This window comes from Rhinolophus ferrumequinum, chromosome 2 (genome assembly GCF_004115265.2).
Source record: "Rhinolophus ferrumequinum isolate MPI-CBG mRhiFer1 chromosome 2, mRhiFer1_v1.p, whole genome shotgun sequence".
Classification (NCBI taxonomy): Eukaryota; Metazoa; Chordata; class Mammalia; order Chiroptera; family Rhinolophidae; genus Rhinolophus; species Rhinolophus ferrumequinum.
The window spans coordinates 93201282-93225487 of NC_046285.1; the positions used below are offsets into that span (position 1 = coordinate 93201282).

The 24206-nt window shown below is 38.7% G+C and overlaps 1 protein-coding gene across 2 annotated transcripts in view; it reads left to right on the forward strand.

Moving 5' to 3' along the window:
* The first annotated feature begins 486 nt into the window (after positions 1 to 486).
* JAM2 (junctional adhesion molecule 2) overlaps positions 487 to 24206 on the forward strand; it is a 50512-nt gene continuing 26792 nt past the window's right edge. The window contains exon 1 of one of the 2 annotated variants that reach the window (XM_033129601.1): positions 487 to 1135. In XM_033129601.1, the coding sequence (XP_032985492.1) occupies positions 1069 to 1135 (67 nt within the window). In that variant the 5' untranslated portion in view covers positions 487 to 1068. The remainder of the gene's footprint in view (positions 1136 to 24206) is intronic. The other variant, XM_033129619.1, reaches the window with a different exon arrangement.

Sequence of the window (24206 nt, forward strand, 5' to 3'; positions counted from 1 at the left end):
TTTCTTTTCTTGGGAATGGCTTTTGTCCAGACCTGTCAATACTCTTGGATGCACCAGACATTTTTGGTCCCTAGGAGCAAATATAAAAATTGCCTGTTTAGCCTTTGCGGTGTGGGCCATGTAAGTGCGGGTCACTTTTAAAACATGCAACAGAGCATGCATAATGGGTTTCCCTTTTAAAAGCACGGTAGACCAAAAATAAACCTGACAAAGGGCAGCTGTAGAGTTTTAACATGTGGAAAACTCCACAGGCAGCAGTTACGTAACTAGAAAGAAACATGATAAATATTTCACACTGTTAGACGAACTTCCAACTCTGACACGTGAAAAGCAAAGAACACACCTTGGATCTCCAAGGAGCAAAAAGCTTACAGTGAGAAGGGGCCAAGACTAAAATCTGAGATCTGCCTTCCAGCACGAGTCTTGATTGCTTCCCGCCCCCCAACCCCCACGTCCAAGGCAGAGCGGCGAACCCCATCTCACCAGAGCGCCTCGCCGGTAGCTTCGCTCCACCGCCAGACAAAAATTTCCCCAAATCTCCATCTCTAGGCTGAAAACCCAAAAAAGACGTTTTGTACCAAGGAGGGGAAGAGAGAAGTTGGAGCAAGGCAGGCGGAGTTCCCCTCCACCGTGCCCCCCGCCCCCCGGCTCCGCGCCCTGGGGACAGCTGGCAGCTCCGCGCGGGACCAGACACAAAGCCGATTAATCCCGGCGGCTCAGGGGTGGCAGGACGCCCGCCAGGGCTTCCCTTCCGCTCCTCGCCTTCTGGGGCCCCTTCATCAGGACCCAGCCAGCACCTTGTCCGACTTCCACACCCCTCCCCCCCAAAGGAAGGCCCAGACCCCCCATTCCGCGGGTTGCGGAGACCTGCCTTAGGCTGCCAGCTGAGAAAGCGCCCCAGGCCGGGGAAACTGACGTAGCATCAGGGGCCGCCCCTCCCCGCCCTCCGCTGCACGAGTCTGTCTTGCGCTCCGGCTCCAGAAGTTCAGGGGCCCCTGCCCGGCCTCCCGCACTCCGGCCGCAAGGACCCTCAGTCTCCGAGGAGCAGACAGCTCGGCCCCCGAGAAGATGGCGAGGAGGAGCCGCCACCGCCTCCTCTTGCTGCTGCTGCGCTACCTGGTGGTCGCCCTGGGCTGTAAGTGGCTCCGTTACCTCCACCCTCCCACCCGCTCCCGCTGGGACCAGCTTCCCCAAACGTCCAGCTCTAGGCGCGGCGCTGGCGCTGGCGCTGGCGCAGGGCTGTCTCCCGGCTCCCGGCGTTGGGTCGGCCGCGGGGCATCTCACTTGGCACCCGGCGACCCGGGAAACGGCGGTAGGGACGGGCGCGGGGGCGGGGGGCCCGAGGGCTTCGGTTTCTTGCCCATAGCATCTGATTTTTGTCAATTCTAGTTAGAGAAAATTAAGGGTCCACACCAGCAGGTTCTCATCTTGCAAAGTTGGGTTAAGTTTTCCAAGCCAGAGGGACGTGATTAGAATGCAAAACTCACTAACTCCTTGTAAGATGCTAACATCTCAAGATGGCATCACTCGGAGGCAGGCGCGGGCCACACAAAGTACAGGAGGAGGGGACAGTTATAACGTTTTCTGGGCTTCTGAGGGTCCCCATTGTGCCGGGAATATCGGTGCACTTGTGGGGCGGGGCGTGGGGGGAATTCGTGGCAGCTGAGCCAGAATTACTTTTATCCTCTCCACCTGATTATCTACATTCAGGTAAAGTCTGGTCTGGGGACTCTAGCCAAGCCGCTGTGTCCTCGGACGCCCAACAGAACGATTGTTAGAAAGATGCTTGAAGCTGAATGACTGAGTAACGGGTGAAGGGAGGGACGTGTCCCAAAGCCAATTTCACCGGATGGTTCTAAATAGGATTTTCAAGGATTCTGGGCTCATAAATAAACCTGGAAACGCTTCCTATTGTTTTAGTTTAACCGCATTAACTTTTTTTGGAAAATGGAGAAAATTACTCTAGATCTTAAGCACGTAAGCAGCGAAGTCCTTTTGCTTTTTGTCGCTTTTCTTTCTCTCTTTTATCTTTCCTTTTGTAATAGAGTGAGTTATTATTGTTGCTCTTCAAGTTCTGGTAATATAATACTCAAAATAACCCGCTGGATGAGTGTCTAATACCGTAATACAAGGACTTTTCCTCACGCCCTCATTGCGGAAGTGAGTATTGCTCAGCTCAACGTGATGTGAGCTTTGTCCCTTGGTGAGGGAGGAAGGTGCAAGTTGTCTCCAGTGAAGGATAATGTGCTGACTGACCTATATCATAGAAAATCAAACCAGGAAGGCAAAGCTTCACAATAAAACCATTGTACAATTTTGAAATATCAATTGGTATCATGTTAAACATGTGCTAATGCTGAAAAGCAACAAAGTGTCAGGCTAGAGGAATTGTAGCAGAACTGGTGGGAAAGTTATGTGTTCCACTGAAAACCCTAAATTTAAAATAAAAAGACCATGACTTTAGTGTAGAATTGTCACTAATTAAAAACAGAGAAAATAGGTTTACTCTGCTATTCATATTCAGTAATCAGAATAGAAACAATATACCCTACATTTGAAATTGTAGCCAAGAAACAACCAAGAGGCCAACACAGGCTTAGACAGATGGGCAGAATAACCTCTTCCTCAGGCTTTGGGTAAATAAATGTAACACATTGGCTCTTCATTCCCTGACTCCCATAGGGGATTAATTAGGAAGTGTATGGGGATCTTTTCTGTATTGTTCCTGGGATGCTAAATGTCTGGCATTACAAGAATGTTTTCTTTGTCTTTTTTAAAAATAAACTTTTAAAAAATTTATAACAGTTTAGCTTTAAAGAAAAATAGCAAAGACAGTATAGAGAATTTCCATATACACCACACCCACTTTCCCCTATTATTAATATTATAATTAGTATGATACATTTGTCACAATTAACCGACACTAATACGTTATTAACTAAAGTCCACACCTTATTCACATTTTCTATATTCTTATCTAATGTCCTTTTTTTCTTCCAGGATTTCATCTAAGACACTGCATTCCATTTTAGTAGTGTTGTCTCCTTAGGCTGCTTGCTCTTAGCTGTGACAGTTTCTCAGATTTCCCTTATTTTACCTTGACAGGTTTTATTACCTTGACAGGTTTGAGGAGTATGGAGTACTGGTGAAATATTTTGTAGAACGTCCCTTAATTGGTATTTCTCTGAATTATTTTTTTCTCATGACTTGACTGGGTTTGTGGGGTATTTTTGGAGGAAGAGCACAGAAGTTAAGTACCATTTTCATCACATCATATTAAGGGTCCATACTATGAACATGACTTGTCGCTGTTGATGTTAATCTTCATTACCTGGCTGACATAATGTATGTCAGGTGTCCCCATATGTTGCCCCTTCTTTGCCCTTTCCACACTGTATTTTTTGGAAGGAAGTCACTATATACTACCAACACTTAAGGAAGAAGAGTTACTATCCACCTCCTTGTAGGTGGAGTATCTCCATAAATTATTTGGAATTTGGAATGCTTCTGCTTGGAAGATGTGTCTCTCTTCCTCATTCATTCATTCATTCATTCATTCATTTTTATGTCAGTATAGGCTCGTGAATATTTATTTTATACTTTGGATTATACTCCAATGCTATTTTATTTTAGTGCTCAGATTATTCCAGCTGTGGCCATTGGGAGTTCTTTCAGTTTGGTGCCTATGGTCCTATCAGTGTGTGTGTGTGTGTGTGTGTGTGTGTGTGTTTAGCACTTTTACCACTTCCTTGTTTTCTAGCACCACAAAATGCTGATCTTGTATTTACATTTCCCGCTCCCATCCTAGAATCAGCCATTTCTCCAAAAAACCATGGTTCCTTTTACTGGAGAATATTATTAGAAACCAAAATCTGGATAGTGGATATGCTACTCGTTGCTATTAGGGTTTGTTGAAAAACAAGAATGTTTTTCTGTTTTTTGGGCTCAGGTTCACTGTACTGTGCTATTTGTGATCTATCCACTCAGGTTTCATGTCCAGATTCAAAAACAGTATACTGAAGGCTTTTGTATATATCAGACACTGTTCTAAGGACTTTCTTGTATATTCTCGCTTCTTAGGGTTTCAATAAACGCATGAGATAGAACATATCTTCAACTTACAGATAATAACCCCAAGGCTCAGGAAAGCTGTTGCTTGTCTAAACTCACTTATCTAGGCTCAAAAGAGATAGAACTAGGATTTGAAGATCTGAGAATTTGTTCCATAGATAGCTGGATTTTACTCCTCTCCTTATTTTTCTGAGTGCTTTATGCTTTTGCTTGTCTTCATTCAAGAAGAGAATTAAATGGATTTAATGGAATTAGTGGGTTTCTTATGCTCTAATTACATATTCTTCTTAATATTCATCCCAAATATAACTGTTCCAGTTTTTGTCCCAGGCCCCTCATCTATAATATCATGTATATTCCATTATTTCCTTTTATTTCTGTTTGTTGTCTGTTTCTTTTTGTTGTTGCTGCTGTTATTTAAACTGTGCTTTCAGTGTACCTGTTGATATGTGGACACTTATTTGCGTTAGTTGAACTATCTTTTTATTTCTCACCAAAATGGAAACTACATAAGGGAAGGAATTTCTTGATGTTTGCTCACCACTGTATGTCCAATGCTGAGCAAAGAACCTGGTTAATAGTACGTATAACTATGTTGATTAGATGGGAAAGGGATAAGGTAGAGTAGATGGAAAAAATGGATGGGTGGAATTAATGAGTACGATATAAATCAGAAAGCCCTAAATAGGTGGGGTGTCAGATTTCTCTGAGTTGACGTTTAAGCTGATACCTCAAAAAACAATAGAAATGGATGATCAGTGTCGGGGCAGGGGAGGAAACTGTCATGCATTCTGGGATCTTTCAAAGCCAAGGAGTTGAATGTAAATGAAAGCAGTGTGCTGTTCTTGACACCACATGGCTGGTAGCAGCTGGTCCTCAGAGCTGGACTGGAACCCATGTGCTGACCTCCTCTGGTTAAAGCATTTCAAGAGTCTCACTTTTAGCTGTCTACTGTCTTGGCTCAAAAAAGTCCTGAGCAAGAATCCTTCTGAGCCTAACAGACAGAGGAGCTTTAGTTCTTAACTGAAGAACTCTCCTTCTTATGCCATTGGCGTCAAGTTTTTATTTGTTTTTTTAAGTTTTCTGTTTTGTTTTAGTTTTCAAAATTTCTCACAGCGACAGTTTGGGAAAGATTTGTGTCTCTACAAATAGGAGGAGTGGAAAAGCCTCGCCAAGTCTTTCTCCTTTGTGGGAGGCATTTCCACTTTGCTTGCTCTCATTTTGTCACAACAGTCACCTGCTGTTTTTAATTTTAGCTTTGCTCACACTATACAAACTTGGTGAATACCTTATTATAGACATAATCAAAGAGAAAAATCGATCATTTTAAAATGGCTTTCCTTATATATTTAAAATAATATATGTATATGGTAAATTCAGACTGTACAGAAAGGTTATAAAATAAACAGTACATCTCCTTTCCAGCCCCCCTGACTTCTACTTCACTCCTTATAAGTAACCCATTCTTAAGTTTCTTGCATATAGTTTCAGAAAAACAGAGAAAATATAGTTGCATATATGATATAGTTTCTTTAAAAATAAAAAGAACAAAAGGACTTTACCTGCCCACATCAAAGCGAAACTAGACAGGAACAGGAGTTTGCAGCAAAGAAAGTAAAGGTTTATTTAGGGAACTGGCACCAAACCCGGAGAAACAACTCAGCGCTCAAAGACCTGGATCCCCAATGGCGTATAAGTTAGAGATTATAAAGAGCAAAATCACAAGACATGGTGGGTTAAAGGTTCAGGGTCGTGCTGGAAGCTGATTGGTCAGAGATAAGGTAAGGGTAATGAATCATTTCTTCAGGTCTTGAGACAGTTCTGAGGTCTTTCCCAGTGTCCCTCTGTCTGGTCTCATAGGAAAGTAGCCAGAGGGTTGTTCCACCTTAGGGCTCAGGAGCTCAAACATAACTTAGCTAAAGATGTTGTCTTTAGCCTGCCAGAGGTCTAGACAGTGTGACCATTTGAATCACATCCAGCTACTCTGTTCTGCTGCCTCGGGGGTTGGTGATTAGGCTAGGTCTCTGAGGGTCAGACATAGAGAGATGGAGATAGAGATGAGAGAGAGAGAGAGAGAGAGAGAGAGAGAGAGAGAGAGAGAGAGAGAGAGAGAGAGAAAGAGAAAGAGAGAGATGATTTCTAGAGCTAGGATTCAAAACTAAATTTAATCAAAGTCAAGGACCCTCGGTTTCATGCTTACTGTTCTGCACCTTCCAACAAATCAAATCATATCATATGCAGTGTTGTGTGCCTCCTTACAAACATTTATGTTTGCTAGTGGTTGAGCCACAGCCCAAAGCCAGGTCTCACAAACAGTACTCATGATGATATCATACAGAAGACTTTAAAATCCTAGGCCAAAGTGCAGAGGGGCTGCTTTCTAGTTAAAACCACCAACAGTAAGAAGTGAAACAAAGTGGTAGAACAAAACAGAGAGAAATACACTCCCAAGCCAGTGACCAAATCTAGAAAGGGAAAAATTCCAACCCAGACCCAATGAACACGTCTGGGGAAGGGGTAAGTGCCAGCACCCAGAAAGGAAAGAGACACCAGCACCAGCTAAGACTCACAAACAAGTGCAACCTGGTTCTATTTTTAAAGGAGACCAAAGAAGACCAAAAATGACCACAAATAAAAAAGGAACATGTTGAACTACTGGGGAAGTGCTAAATTTGAGAAAGGAGAATTGTGCTAATGTTTTAAAAACTGCTCTGTAGACACTTTAAAATAGCAAAGGATTCTAATCAGAAGTAGAACTGACACAGTGGAATAAAGAATAACTCAAGTGTAAATAGACACTAATCTATTTAGTCCAATAATCTCTTATTAATTAATGTATTATTTAATTTAATAATCTAAACATGCAGCCAAGTCATATCATAAAAAATATGACAAAAATTCTAAACGAGCTGATTGGAGCCATAGAATGAGTGTACTTTGGCCCTATAGAATGCTTTTGGTCCCAGAACAACTCAGGTTCTTTTGTGCTCCGTGTGTGTGTGTGTGTGTGTGTGTGTGTGTGTGTGTGTGTGTGTAAGGGTGTAAGGGAGTGAACATCTATGCCATTTTACCTAGATACAATGTTTCTCCTTTCCAACCTCCATCATCTCTGTGTTGTTGTCATAGTTAAAATGTTCTCCATGTGGCCAAATGCAATTACTCTTTGAAGATCTAAATTCAAAATCCCTTACATCTTGTCTTAAGCCTTCCCAAGTCATCCATTCTTCAAAGCCCAAGTCTACTGCATATTGTACTTCTGGTGCTCTTGGTATGTCCCTGGTTCTCTTAGGGCACTTTCTGGGTGGTCCTATTCTTTTTACCTGTACATCTCTCTGCATTGTGAGTTTGTTGAGGGCAGAGACAACACACCTTTGTGTTCCTAACACCTAGTCTAGTGCCTGGCACATAATGGTTCTTTAATAATTAGTTCAATAGAAGTAAGTAACCAGGAGTTTGCTTATTTGTTTCTTAGCTTCATAAAAATCACATTTTAATAACAAAAATTGCAGGACGCATGTAAATAGTCTCTCGTGAATGCATAATTTTACTGCTTTCAGAACTCCCTACCCCTTATTAACCATGACCTCCCTAGAGTTATAAGGAATCATAGTGCGTGGTCTGCCTTTTAGAGTTTTGAGGCATTTTACTGATTGCCTGATGCTTCCTTGTATCGGAAAAACACATAAGCTCCTCTTGAGTTAGTAAGCATTGATTAAAAACTCAGGTGAATCAAACAATACCTCCTCACAAGTTACCTGAGATATAACACAACATAGGAGGTTAGAAAATTATAAAGCTACTCCCTGGAGCAGGGAACTGCAGATTTTCTCCTCAGAGTCCAATCTCATTTGACACTCAGTTGATAATCATAGCAATCTATGTCCCACAATAGGCAAAAATTGATTAAGAAAAATGAGAGGAGAGGGCCTGATAAAGTAATCTTTATTTCCAAACCAAAGGTGATTGTCCTAGGCATTCTTGTCTTCATAACATAACAACATCTTCTTGTGGGATCTTGATACCTGTTCATTGGCACTAAAAAAGTTTCCCTGGATTCAGAAGACTCATCATCTCATTCCAAGGGTATCATCTCAGAGTTCATATTAGGCAAATGCCAAGATTAGATACATCCTAAGGATCTCAGCTCTGGTGTGCTACTCCCCAGAAAAGCTGTCTGAGGATACTGGAACGTTCAAACATCACTGTTGGGAGCACTGGTCTTCTCTCTTTTTTGATTACATATCCCACTTCTTTTAGAAAGAGCATATGCCCCAACATCAATTTTTGGTTATAAGTTATATACATGTATCTCTGTATGCATATGTTATATTAATTGTAAAAAATACATAAAATAAATATCAAACCAATGAAATTAGTTGTTCTAATGGTGTGATAGAGATATGTCTTTAATTTGTATAGGTGCCTACTAAAATAATAAAGAACATTGTTTGATATATGGGATTTGCTTTAAAATTTTTCAACAACAAAAAGGATAAATAAAGTACATGTGGCAAAATCTTTATAACCATTGACTTCGGATAATAAATACAGCATATGAGCATTCTTTTCTTTATTTTGGTGGATATTTAAAACTTTTCATGATAAAAACTATTTAAATCCATAAAAACAGAAAAAAGAGCAGAGTGTGATAAATATAGTATAGAAATAATAATATTTCTTTACTTCACACCTCTGAGTTTTCTTGTAAATTCCACCTTAGAGTCTACTTGTTTGAAGAGGAAAATAAATAGATCAAAGTGGGTCTACTTGAAATATGTGAAATATCTATTCTCTCAAACTCTACACGTTAACCCGGTGGTCAGTATAAGAAACCCAAATTCTACTGAATAGCCCCCCTTTTAATCTGTTCAGTCTATTTCACACTAATCGAAAAATAAAATTCCTTACAACAAACAAACACACACCCTATCATTAACTGAATTCCAAGATGCTGGGTTATACAACAAAGTCCGTCAGCAAATCCACTGTGTAACAGCTACATTTTTATTCATGATGTAGCGTAGACCTTTCAGTTCATTTCTTTTGAAAGGGACTTTAATCTTTTCTAAATGTAAAAGTACATATTAGATGAATGCATGTCATATTCATAGGCTCATGGAAAGAAAAGGTAAATGTAAAAGAGAGAGTTGATTAAATTCCTAAAAGTTAAAAGTTTTCTCTTGTATTTACTTAATGCAGACTGATTCAGTCAACTCTGGCTCTTGTACACAACAAAAGAGAATACTTGCAGGCTTCTTATAGGGTAAGGACGTATCCAGCATTGGACATGTTAACCAAAACACACTTCAGAATGGCTCATACTTTCTAAAATTTTCATTTAATGTTCAAATCCATGTAATTAATAACTCTGTATCAAGTTTCAAATGAGTTCTTTGTATTATTTCCATTCCCATAGTTCCTTTAACCCTGAAGATCCTGAGGCTCTAAGGATTCTCTAGAAAGGACTGGTTGTTGGGACAGAAGGGAAGAAATAGAGGCATCTAGCTGGAGTCTGAAGCTAGAAGCAGCTGGAGTCTGTGTTAGCAGCTCATGCATGCTATCAACGTAGACATTTATGTCAGAAGTTACTTCCATGCTGGATAACACTTCCCCCAAACACACCATGAATTTATGAGCAAGAGAATATAGGTGTTAATAGAGGAAAGAGTTTCACTTCACCTCCCATTTCATTATCTCTTAGTTTTAGAGCAGAAGAAAGATTGTACCCCAGCCCTGTAATAGAAATTACATTTAGAGTCCTAATGTTTGAACAAAAAAGTTAGATCTCTCTTGCACCATTTCATACTTTCAACTATTTATCTTTAGCAGCAAGATAACTAAATCTGCTGAGTAATGATGAGACCAGTTAAGACCAGCCTTTTTCATTATGTGGACTAGAATGTCTGAGGAAATTTGTTTCTAATTATTAGAAGATAATAGGACAAGTAGTTTTGGAAGCAGGATACAGAAATATTTTCTTTATAGAGCAAAGTTATCTCACCAGTGAGTGTGTTGAATACAAATGTTTCTTTTCAGAAAACAATAGATTCCAATCTTTTACCTGAAAGAATACGAGTTACATCTTCCTCGACAGGGTGACTCAGGGATATGTTCACGCTGACTGGGGTGGTGGGCAGAATCACCCTCTCTTTTTAAGTTGATTACTTTTATAAGTTATGCTTCTAAGTAGATTTGACAGTGGTACATTATTAAATTCATAAGTTAAATGTCCAGGCGAAATACCTCTACTGGAGGTTTAAAGGACCTCCTTATACTTTAAACCATAAATGTCAACTTTGTTCACAAATCAACAAAAAGTATGATATAAATAAAATGCAGCTTGGGAACCAAAGAACTAAGATTATACCAGTTCTGCTCTTAGTAACATGGCTTTAGAAAATTTTATTTTATTACGGTCTTGTTTTCCTTATTTGTAAAATGAGGGGGTTTGAGTTAATGATGATTAGAGTTCTTCATTATTTAACCCTTTATGTTTTCAAACAGGAGAAAAATGTACCATACTTAGATGATAAAATTATTTTATATGGAGTTGAGAACATGTTCTACTGTTAAACTGCCACTTTCAGAGTTCTTACTGATTAGAACACAGAGTTTATCTTGAAAAGGAATAAAATATGGGCTCCAAAAATGGTTTGGTATTCGCGGACTTGATTGTATATTATGTATAAAGTTTCTATTTGATGAAGTAGGCATCAGGAAGTTGCTGGAAGTTTTAAGAGTGAAGCAGCATGCCAACAAAATGGCATTTGGGTAAACAATAATTTTGACCTTTACATACAGGGTAGACTTAGGAGAAAAGAGATGACTAGAGCCCAGGTGGTAGGTAATTGGGTCCACGTTTAAGATGGCAGCTGTCAAAATTGTTTAGGAAGAGTTAAATCCTGAAGACACTGAAAATAGTAATTGGTGAGATTTAGTCGTTGATTAAATATGGGAGACGACAAATCGATCAAAACAGTAATTCCAAGGTTGTAAACTTGAAGAACCAGAGAAATCATAGTATTTAAATTGAGAAGGAATGATTAGTTTCTATAATCCAGGAGGCAACAGACTATCCAACTAAAAATGTCTTCTCTATAGACCATTGGAAAGGGGATGAAATGCATAAATGATCTGTAGCTATCCCCTGTACTTAAGTGGTAAATAAAAATAGATAGATTTACTCTGGGAGGAAACATGGAGGTAGATTAGTAGAGGGGCAAAGGACTGAATTCTGAAGAATATGCTCTGTTAAAGAATATAAAAGAGCAGAGACAATGAAAAAAAAGTGCCCAGGGAAATAATAGACAAACAACAGAACCAGTGCCATGGAAGTGGGTAGGAATTTTACCAAGTCAGTGGTTAACTAGTGGCCTGAAAGAATGAAAGGAAAAAGTGAAGTCATGAGCCATCTGAGGGATTAGAAAGTAAAGAAAAATAAAATTAGTATTTGAATAGAACTTTAGGATTGACATTCATGGAATTGTATTACTTAACTCTCATGTTAACATCCCGGTGTGGTACCTAGAACTATTTTTATTACAGTTTCATAAATGAGAAACAGGCTTAGCATATTTTTAGGGATGCACAGAGACAGACAGGATTTAAAGATGTCAGAACTGCTGACTCCAAATCCTGTTTCTCTCCTGTATGGGAGATGAGGATACTAGAAAGGGTAAGGAAAGATAGAAGGCTGAGATTTTAGGACAAATGCAGGTGCTCTTTTCTGGTGTTCACGTCAGCCTACGAAGGCCCAAGAAGAGGAGAGAGGGCACCTCTGTCCTGTTACGTATAGATTTAGAATTGACATGCAGTATCCCACAGGAATACTGAAAGGATGACTAATGTTTTCTGGCATAATGAGAGAATCATTTGAGTGTTCTGTTTAGAATGTAGTTAACAGTTTAAGTATCTCAATGTGGTATTAAAATACTTTTTGACATTTAGTATATTTGTAGTGTGGTTGTCTCAACATATATAAATGTCTTCCACATTCACAACTCAAATTGAATTCAGAGCAATATTAATCTGAAGGTAAGCTGTAAGTAAGCCTCTAATAAATATTGCATGATCTGAAAATATTGTTTAACTAAGTGGGGAAAATATCCAAACATGAGCAGATCCACTACTGTGAGGAATTTAGTATCAAATTTGGTCGCTATAAGAGCATCACATCACAGATCATTGGAAAGGGAGCTAGAAAAAGTTTCCCATAATTGGCCTTTTTTCTAAAAGTTAATATTAAAAGAAAAACATTAATTTGTCTTAAGCAGAAGTAAAGATTGCTATTTATTGTGCATTTCCTAGATTTTGTATATGCATTATTTTTTAAGTTACTATGTGCTATGTGATAGTGGGACACAAGGATTTGTTTTGTTTTGTTTTGTTTCAGCTAATTTCTTTGGTACCGTTTTGTAATTTCTTTTGTCTTTTCCTACTTCCCAACTTCAGTTTCCATGGGAACAGGATCATTCATTCAGAAAGTTATTTGGGACTCTTTCAGAATGCTGGGTCCAGGATTCCTAATTAGGCTTCAGGCACTTATAGATTAATTAATATATGAGTCTGTGTGTTATATCTTTTGTCGACGTGAGAAACGTCCAAACCTGTAGAGAATTTGTATGAGTTTATTTGAGCCATACTGACAACAACTGCCGGGAAGCAAAATCTCAATGGATTGAGAAAATGCTCCAGAGAATGGCAGTTTTTTGCAGCTTATTTTATACATTTTAAAAAAAGGAAGAAACACAAGGGAAGAGTTACATGAAATTCATTTGTGGTAGATTAGGGAGGTGGGATGGGAGAAAGCGAAGCAGGGAAATCTTTGGGATTGGAAGAAAAGCAAAATGGAGAGACATGTGCTTCTTTTATATTGGTGGGTACAGGAGGTTATGTGGGCAACAAGGTAACAATGAGGGGCTCTGTGGGAACCTGCTGTGGGGCGGTGGGGGTCTGGAAAAAGAGATTACTATGACATTTCAAAGGTATGTTATCTTAGCTGCAAAATGACAATAGACAGGCTCGCTGAAGGTAAAGACTGACCTTTGTCAAGGAAGCTACAGGCTTAGGACGTGACTCCCCACCATGACCCACTTTCAGTTAGGAATTTCTACGTCCCGAGCATTCTGTGTGGTTCCTGTTTGTAGGAGCCACCATCCAATTTGTAGGCCTGTTTGTAGGCCTCCCCTAAGCTTCTCAGGTTTAATATGTGGCCCCCTTTTTATCTACACTTTGAAGGTGGAGAAAACTGGGGTATGATTTCACGATAGGTTTGCATTTTCAGATTTTTTTTTAAAGATTTACATCAAAGAGCTTTAAAATCACTTAAAAATGTGATAGAACATGCCTGAAAAAATTAAATATGAGTATTTTTACACATACTATTCTCTTAAGGAAACTTAAGAGACACCAGTTATTCCAGTTATACTCATCAACATTCGTTCAATTTTTCTCAGCTGAAAATGTTATCCTTTAAAAGACAGCATATAGTGAGTGAGAACAATTATATTGGGCTACGATTTAGAGCAGTGAGTAAGTAAAAGTCAAGAAAGGTAAGAGAAAATAACAGAATTGAAACGCCTCCAAATTGTACAAGAACATCCTTGAATGAATCCTGTGTCGTCTCCAATTCCTTGTTGGTAGTTTTGTTGTCCCCAGTGGAATATAAGGCAGAGCAGAGGTTTTACTCTTAAAAAATTAACTTTATGGTCATGTTACATCAGCTGTAGAAGTGGAGAACATCCTCAACTTATAAACAAAGCTTTCAGGTATGTGTTAACTGAGAGTAAATTCAAGGACTTCAACAGGGAATGCCCAGCAGTGCTCCACGGGGTGTCGTGGAGTTGTAGCCAACCTATTTGGTACAGTGATGGGTGGGTGCTATGCACTGGCTGGGCAGGGTCCAGGCCGGATAAATATCTGTGTGCCAGATGATGGAAGAAACAGAGCATGTAAAAGATAGTTGTAATGATAATAAAAAAAGGCTTATAAAGAGTGCTGTGTCAGATAGAGGAAGGACTGACTATGTATGGATGGACATAGGAGCCGGGGAAGGCTCTACCTTTTTTGACCTTTGAGTCGGGCATTGACTTATACATAGAAGCTCACTATTCGTCAGGGGATTGTTGGAGGGAAGGGATTCTGGACAGAGAGAATGGAGGATGCAAAGGCCTATGGAGTGCGGAGAACAGCGGGAGCCCCATGCTGGGTGACTTGAGCATAGGGTTTGTAGAGGGCAGTGAGTGAGGGGGAGGCTAGAAAGATAGGAGCTGGTTCTGAAAGGCCGTTTGAAGGAATTTGGAATTCGTCCTGAAGGCAAAGGGGAAGCCTCTGAAGAAAGCCATGCTGAGATTATATTTTAAGAAGCTAACTCCTGTGGGAGTGTGGCAGATGAATTGCAAACTGGTCCACGTCTATACTCATCCTTAGCTATCTCTCTTCTGAATCGAGGGAAGAGGGGTCTCTCCTATGAAAGCTGATTTCTCACCTGGGTTTGTGATGTTCTTCCAGTTTCCCTGGGTCCTTTGCTTCAGCAGTTTATCCCCTCTCTCATAGATCTTCAACTTATCTGCTTTACTAGCTGTCTTATCACAGGCTGCAGACGTGCTCAACTCTCTACGATTGTGAGAGGGAAAAAGAAAAAACCCACCCTGATTATTTAGCCTACCTCCTTGAATCAGTGGTCTATATTTATTTTCTCCATTTTTTTGCGGACCTTCCAGCCCACTTCAGACTGCTCCTTCCCATGCCAGTGCTGTCTTTGTATCACCAATAATTTACTAGTTCCTAAATTCTCAGCCTTCTTTGACTCAAAACTTTACTTGACTTCTCTGGGACAACAGACATTGTTGATGCTTCCTCCTTGCAAGTCTGCCCATCCTCGACTTCCATGACGTCATTCTGTCCTAGTTTCTCTTATTTCTCTGATTGCCTCTTCTCAGTCTTCTCTTGGACTTCTCTTGACGTTCTCTTGGACTTTTTCTCTCTTATTCTAGAGTTCTAACCATGGTTGGAACTAGTGCCAACCATGGAACTCTAGTGCTTCATGCGCTAAATTATATTTCCCCCTTGGAAAGTCACAATGCTCCTTAGCATGTTAAAGGCTCTAAAAAGTCCTCAAATAGAGAACTTTGTTTAACTTGTAAACCCAAGGTTTCTCAACTTTTTACAACCATGGAACCCTTCGTCCCTCTAGGAAATGCTGAAAGTCAAAGGACAATATGAGGGAGAAGAGGCAGAAAAGGAGTATCAGAGAAGAGAAACGGGAGAGAATGGTGTCACAAAAGCCACCAAATGTGACAAATCATAAATGCTATTTAACTTTATCAAAGTGGATTGGAAAGGAAGGTTCCATGGGTAGTTAACATATTATTTAGAGTTTTGACAGAAGAATATCCTAGAGATAGTGAGGGTTAAGAGGGGCCTTGAAGATTTTTCTAGGAAAGAATTTTAATGGAGGGGAGACAGAGCGTATACTTCTGCCCACACTTCCCCCAAGTGAAGACTGTGTACAAAAGGATAAGGAAGATTAAATAAACGTGTCTTTGTTCTTGAAGCTATAGACATGCCTCTGAGAAGGGTGTTTGTTAAGGTTTAAAGGGAAGTAATTAACTATGTAAGGTTGTTCTAGATCAGCTTTCTTAGAACATAATAGACTATGGAACATTTTTTCAAATTACAGTGTATTGTTGAATCTCCAAAAGGAACTCCTAAGATATAAAGCACACTTGTATTAGACTCCCCAAAATTAATGTATTACTGTAATTCATTATAATGGTTACATTAGTCAGAGTTCTCCAGAGAAATAGAACCAATAGGATGTGTACACAGTATATATAAAAAGATTTATGTTAAGGAATTGGCTAATGTGATTAAGCAGGCAGGCAAGTCCAAAATCTGCAGTCTTCTAGCAGGATGGAGATCCAGAAAAATCCAGTGCTGCAATTCAAGTCCATAGGTTGTCTGCTGGCAGAAACCCCTCCTGTTCCAGAGAGGTCAGCCTTTTATTCTACTCAGGTCTTCTTCTGATTGCATGAAGTCCACCCACAGTATGGAGGGTAATCCCATTTACTCAAAGTCCACCAATTTAAATGCTTATCTCATTCAAAAATACTCATAGAAACATCTGGAATAATGTTTGACCACATATCTGGACAATGTGGCCCACTCAGGTTGCCACAAAATTAACCATCGCACTGCTATTTTGTGTATCAAAACTTTTAAAAAGCAAATGATTTTATTTAAAAAATACAACTTCTCACTTTGTGTTACTAAGATTAGAATTTTTATTAAATGCATTTTTAATTTTAGATGACAAAGATATTTTTAAAACAAGAACACTGATTTATGGCATTTAAAATCATGTGTTAGGTATCTATGCAGCAAGATATTGTAGTTCACTCTTATTATTTTTTAACATCAAGTATATTCATATGTTTAATTTTTTGTTGAAGCATAATATGAAAATTGATTCTGCATAGCAGTGTTGTGACAAACTACATATTTATAATTTCAAATTGGCTGCTTCACAATCTTTCCTTGTTTAATTTTGTGCAGTCCATCTTTTAATTATAAAAATTAAGCATAGCTCTTTATATTCTATTTTCGTTTGCTCCATAATTCACTTCCATGCATTTGGCAAATGTCTACTGACTGTTACACACCTAGCACTATTCTTGGCCATTGGGATATTGGTAAGGAAAATCAAGGGCCCTGCACTCGATGAGTAAATACCTAGTATATAGTATGTTAGAAGACGATAGGTGCTATGGAAAGGAGAAAAATCAAGGTAACATTAGGGAATCAGGCGTTTGGAAGGGAAAAGTTCAGATGAAGGTGGGGTTGCGATGTGAAATAGAGCAATTGGAATGGACTTCAGTAAGGAGGTGTCTTTTGAGCAAAAATGTAAAGAAAAGAGGGAGTTAATAGACATCTGGAGGAAGAGTCTTCCAAGCAGAGGAAATACAGCATGGCCTGCTTTGAGGATAAACATGGAGGCCAGTGTCCCTGGAGCAGAAGGATGGAATAACTGAGGATGGGAGGTCTGAAAGGCAATGAGGCGAGATTGTATTGGGCTTTCGAAGCCGAGGTAAGGACTTTTACCTGTACTCTGGGGAAAACAGAACTAATCCAAGGCTGTGAGCAAAAGAGTGCCATGGTCTGATTTAGCATTTTAAAGGATCACTCTAGTGGATGTGTTGAGATTCGATTTTAGAAGTGCTGGATAGAGTAGAAGATCAGTCAGGAGTGATCCAGGCAACAAATGATGGTACTCAGACCAGGTGGCAGCAATGGAAGTAGTGGGAAGTGGTCAGATTCTGGATGCGTTTTGAAGGTAGAGCTAATAGGATTTGCTGAGGAATTGGATACGGGCTATGGTTAAGTGGATTCGTTAAGGATAACTACAAGGTTTTGGGCCAGAGCAACTAGAATAATCATTTGAGGTGGAGGAAGGTGGAGCAGATATGGAAACAAAGATGAGTTTTGGGCATCATGTTTGAATGTCTGTTAAACCTTCAGGTGGTGAGGTTGAATAAGCGTTTTGATATGAGTCCATATTCAACAGAGCCATCTAGCTTGGAGATATATATGTGAGAGCTGTTAGCATCAGAAAGTGTTTAGTGCCACGAGTGTGGATCATTAGGGAAGGAAGTACAGATAGAGAAGAGGAGATGACCCAAGATAAGACCCATCCTGGGAGACTATGTGGGTGTAGTGAATTGTGTCAAATTAAGGTCATTAGGGAAGGCTTCATTGTCATAAATCATATTATACATTAGATGATGAAGCACAGCCCAAAGAGGTTGTAACATTCCCAAACATGTCATAGCAAGGATGAACGAAGAAATAGGGATTCCCACTCTAAGCAGCCACTATAATGAAATCCTATTAACCATTTTTAAAAGGAAGAAACAGATGTAACCCTAACTAGTCATTTTCTATTTTGATGATCCATCCTAATACGTGATTATTGTAATCATTTATGAAGCTAAATTTGCAGCACCACATTGCATACATGTAGAGTGAGTAGAAAAGGATGAGAAATAAATATTTGTAGAGAACCTACTATATGCAAAGAACTAGGCTAAGCAATCATGTACTTTATTCACTTTAATCTTTACAACCAATAAGGAAGGCATTATTAGCTTCATCTTACCTAAATGAAAAGTAAAGTTTAGAAGAGTAAGGCTGTAGCTTGTCCCTGGCTGTGTGACTAGTTATTCATAGTACAAGGTTTTAAACCTTGCTAGGTCTCATTTCTGCTCTATCAATTATGACTTCCTGAAGATGAAGAATGAGTCTGTTTTCATCTATAATAGACTTAGGCCACATTTATAACAGACTCTCCTTTCCTCACCATCTGTACTTTAATGTGTGTGTGTGTGTGTGTGTGTGTGTGTGTGTGTGTGTTTTATTTCAGATAATAATTAGTCAAAAAGCCAAGCTGTTGAAAATGGTGCTGGTGGTACAATACTATCTAGTTCTTTATCCCAATAGGTGAGAAGTCAGTTCTGATACCGCCTCATCACCAACTGAAGTGCTAAGACTGACTACATAATATCAAAATATCTGGTTGATTATGTCATAAGTCCAGTCATCCTACTGCTATACAGGATAGCAAACAGCCATTTTGCCTGAATTATGTTATGACAGTTAGACTTTTGCATGCGAAATTTGGACACAGATAACTTTGTCCATCAGAAGCTGGATCTCTAATAGTAAATACTCATTTTCTGACCATTTTAGGATTCAGCTCTGAAGGTCCCACTGATTTGAATGCATGCAGATTATCTTAGGCAGTCCAAGCTGCTGTAACAAAAATAACATAGACTGGGTGGCTCAAACTACAAACGCTCATTTCTCACAGTTCTGGAGGCTGGAAGCCTGAGCTCAAGGTGCTGGCAGATTTGGTGTCTGCTGAATCTGCCAACTTCTCATTGTGTCCTCACTTGGCTCATAGAGCTCGCTAGCTCTCCGGAGTCCTTTTTATAAGGTTATAAGGGCACTAATCCCATTCGTGAGGGCTCCACCCTCATGACCCAATCACCTCCCAAAGGCCCTGCCTCCTAATGCCATCACAGTGGGGTTAGGATTGCAACATACGAATTAACGGGGGACACAAACATCCAGCCCACAATACAGGTGTTCATTAAACCATTTCTTTTACTGGTCTGGTTGACTGACCCTAAAAGTTGCATTTTGATGTTAGCTTGCAGTTGGTTGTAGTAAAACCCGTTCTGAAGTAAAAAAAGTGAGTCAGAGAATTGTCTTTACCAAAAGAAAAGGAAAAGTATAATACTTGGATTTAGAGCATCAGAGAAATCAGAGTAACTAATAAGTGAACAATCTTGCCCGACAGTTGTAAAGTACTACAGTTAAAGCATGCCAAACCATTGTTTCCATGTTCTGCACTTCAAAATAAATGGTTCTTGTTCCTTTGGCTTCCTGAAGACTAATCAAAGGAAACATGAAGCAACAATAAGCTGGGAAGGTTTCCCTTAGTTTTCAAATCTCTTCTGGAAGCATTCATGGTAATAGAATTTAATTAACAACATGTATGAAATGTAAGGGCTAAAGTTCTCATGAATTATCCATCATGAGAGTTGAAAAATAAAATTCATACAATTCTCATATTTCAGGGATTGACCTTTGAGAGAGAGCGAGTGTACATGAGCAGGAGAGTGCTAAGTTGTTGGTCATATAAAATCCTTACTATTTTAAAGGTTGAACTATCAGGTAATAGACTCTGGAGACCACTTTATTGCGGGTGGTCAAATCTTGAAAGCTAAATAAACTCATTAATAAGGAGAAATCCGTAATTGTGTGCAGGGATGGATTATTGGTGCCCTCACTAAGAAAAACTGAGCAACAAATTTTATTTTTTCAAATTTTACAAAATGTGCTTACATTGGTAGTCCCTCGCCACCCATCACCCCAGGGCCTTGTGAGGCGCCCATGCACGTGCGAGCCCTAAAGCTTTTAAATTCCTGGTCATTCTGCATCCCTTTATGTGTTTATTCATTATATTTTATAAAACTTCTAATTTGGAGAAACATTGAAAACAGTAGTGCACAGTCTTCATTTGAGAAATGATAACTGCATTTGCAGATAATAAATTTAACAAATTGGTGATATTAGAGAATCTTTTTGACACTTTTTATACTAATCTCTGTAAAACACTATTTGTATTCATAACAGCATGCTGTACTTTCAAAAAATAAAAACTTGACTCCCCAAATTCACTTAGTAGGGCCAAGAAAAAAATACTCTGAAGGTATTAAGAAAATTTAAAACACACACCTGTGTCATGTGGGAGGTGGAGAATGCTTAGTAGATGGTAGAGTGCTGTCTTCTCACATATGTTGCTTAAGTGGGTTTCTAACTATCAAATAACTGCAGAATAACCATTGCACTCTCCCCATGCCCCAAACAGCCACGGAGTAATCTGTTAGAGGACACTTTGTGCAAGAATTCTCAGATTGCCACACCTTGAAACACCTTGAAACACCTTGGTGATTCAAGAACCAGAGTTGAGAACACAGGGTCAGAAACTCTGTTTTAGCTATTTGCCCACAGCTGATCAAAACTCTGGATAAATGATTTACATTGCCTGCTCTCAAAAATTACTTATTTGGCAATTACCTTAGCATGTTCATTTCTGCTGAGAAACATAACTATTGAATACTGGACTTTTAACCTTGAAAAACCATATTGAGGTTTAGGAGTTACTAACTATAATTTCAGATTGAAAGGCAATGAATGATTTTAAATTGAAATGTCACTAAGCTCTCAAAGCTCGATGCACCATCTCCACTGTAAGGATGTGTCAGAGACACAACCCAGACCACGTGAGACAGTGAGTGGGGAGAGACCCTCAGGTTTGTCATTCTTCACCTCTCCCATTTTAGTGCTCTTCACCATTTAGTGCTCTTTACATTATGTGTCTACGAGTATTCTGATACCTGACATCTCTAGTAACGATTTCTTATTTTACACTAATAAAAGTTTAGGGCCTTTGTTTCTTGGCACCCTAATCTTAGGAAGCACCAATTAGAACACAGAGTGGTCAACAACCATGCCTTCCATTGAATATTTGATATTTATTGGCATTGATTTTAGAAAATGACATTTTTTCATCTTGTCTTGAAAGTCTGCTGGATTTGAGTTGATTGTTGTCATCTATTTAACATCTATAGTTAATACCACTGCTAAATGAGTTGTATTTGGCTGAGGTTGTCACTTGGATAATATCAAAGAAAGATCTCAGAATCCTAAAATGGCTTCTTTTATTTCCTCCTGAGGAGTCCATGGTAAGAAATATTGCCATTGATGGCTTTCTGATGCTATTAGCCTCCATTGAACACTTGAAGATGTGCTGAAGGCCATGTCTTTGAAATTTTTGAGAATTTATTTTACTGTAAGAAGTTAATTTATTTACCTCATATCTAAAATCACCTGAAAAATTTTATTGTCTAGTTGTTTGGGTAACAGAATGCCTTAGAAATTTCCCGAAATTTACCAATGCATATAACGTATATGAAAACAACTTTATACTCAGTTCTGAAACCAACTGTCCTTCTTGTATGCAGATGATTTAAAAAGCAGATATGGCGAGGGGGCATAAAATTTTGAGCAGTATATAATAAACATACAAGGTTTATTCAAATTAATTCATTCATCATAAACAGTTGGCCATTAACGCTTGTTCTGTTAAAAATGGCAACTGATTAGATACTCTCTGAATAGTATCTTTACAACCCTAAGGCTTGAAAATGGATGTGAAGCCATCTGCAGAGTATCTGGCCATACTGGGTTTGACACTACTTTCTCACAAAGCCTTGCACTGGTTGAGAATGGCAGCAGGGGCAAGGGGTCTGTGGAGCCACACTAACTAGATGTAGATGCACCTTTTGTCTTCCTTGCCTTCTAGGGCTGTGACCTTGAGCGAGCTACTTAACCTCTCTCAATGCTCACATCTGTCAAAGAGGATATTAACACAGTGGAGTCACATTTTGCTCAGATGCTAGGTTCTTAAGGGGAAAATTTATTCATAGTCAAATCACCCTTAAATTCTTTAGGTCATCATTAACTCACCAGGACATCAGCCAGGGTAGCTCTAAAGTTAAATAGTCTTTTATTTTTCCTTGCAGTTTATGTGGCCTCCTTTTCTCTGAAAATAGGGTATGAAAATCTCATGAAGAGGAAGGGCCAGAATGTCCTGTTTGAGAGGCTAGAAGGAGATGTCTGTCTGTCTGTCTCTCTGTCTGTCTGTCTCCCTTAGCCTCCTCCTCCTCCCTCCTCCTTCCCTCCCCACCCTTTTCCTTACTCTAGACTTACTATGGTTGAATGATAGTGAGATAGAAGGTATATTATCTAACTCCTAATTCCTACCTCATTGGGTTACTTTCTATCCATATAAAATTTATCCGTAATAAATAGTGGGTGGTATTATTTTATTTGTTACTTCCAGCCCTGTGCCTCATTTTTATAGTTGTTTGTGTAATAATTGTATATCAGTGATTATAAAAACCACATGGCTATTCATTTTCAGTTTTGAAAATTTACGAAATAATGTATATCCAGTTTTTATAACTAGCTTTTGTGCATGGTAGTCTCTGTAATGTATTTAAAAAACAAACCAACCTCTATAACCTGTCAATTTTTCCTACTCATGTTTTTAATTAAAAGTGTTCATTTAAACAACACTCTTATAGTAAGTTTGTTTTTTAAAGAAAAAAGTATTTATTTTTGGTCAAATCAGATTGTTTTAGATAAGTGAGAGACAATATAAGAACTATTATTCTTACAGTTGGAGGGGAAAGGAACACAAAGGTTTCATGTGACTTGACTGGGAGTTGTTAACAGTTATGGAAATAATCATCTCTTAACCTCATGTTATGAACTTCTGCCAGTGACTCTGGCACACGTCCATACTATTAAAGATGTTTTGTAACTCACTTTGAAACAATTGTTGACCTCAACCAGTGGACCTACATGACAATTGTTTGTTTTCCTATTTAACTGATTCTGGAAAAGTGAAGACAAAATAAAAGTCAGTTCAAGAAAGCAGCCAACAGAGACTGTTCCTACCTAACATCTGTTAGTGAAATGTTGATACAAAAGCCAACATTTTGTCTTCATAAAAGGAGTTACTGGGTGCAAGTTAAAAAAAAATAAAACTGAATTCCAAGACTAGAAAGGCTGAAACAAGGTAGAAATCTTATAATAAGTAAACGTCTTTTTAGAAGATTTAGAACTTTCTGTTTAAATAAGTTCAAAATAAGGATGACACATTTTAATTATTTTTACCTTATTAATAACAAACCTTTAAGTAAATAGAATTAGAGGAAGCAAGGTAGCTAGGAGGACACTTAAAGTGACAGAAATATTTATTCAGCTACCTATTAATAGTACCTATCTATTAATTCTTTAAGACTAATCCTTATTATAATTTTTTTGCCTTTATAGTTTTGCCAGTTCAACCAATCCTCACTTTTTTAGTGTCTGGGACACACTTTTTTTTTTCCCTATTCAAATATATACATATAAAATTTATGAAGAACTTAATAAAATCTGAAGTTAATAGCTGTTGACACTTTTAAAATGATTTTTGAAAATTTAAGAAATTTTTCTCAAAGGAAGTTTATACAAGTAGAAAAATTGAAAAGGAAGGAAATGATTTAACCCAGGCCTAAATCTTCCAGTCTCAGATTGGCCTAACGTTTGCCTCTAATGAAAGAAGACCCAAGTGTCCTGAAGAAAATAAACACTGAGTAGGCAGCGCGGTGGGTGTTTGAAAAGTTCAAAGATAGCATGATGCGGTGGGAACAAAGATTATCTTTTCCTATTTTGCCCAGGTTTTTTCCTCGACTGGTTTCTAGGGAATATGAGCCTTCACTGTTTTGTCTAAAAAGTACTAAAATAGTTCAAAAATCACAAGAAATGCCAGTCCTAATTGGAAATTCTCTGAGGGCACTAATTTACACATCGCTGAAGGAGAAAAGAGACTTTTTCAAAGTGCGCTTTGAAAGTTTCACAGAATAATGGTTTGAAATGAGACTCATTGGTAAAAACATCCATATTTTTTTAATTTAGGTGTAATGTAACAAGACCACATGAAGCCCTGTCTTTTTGCC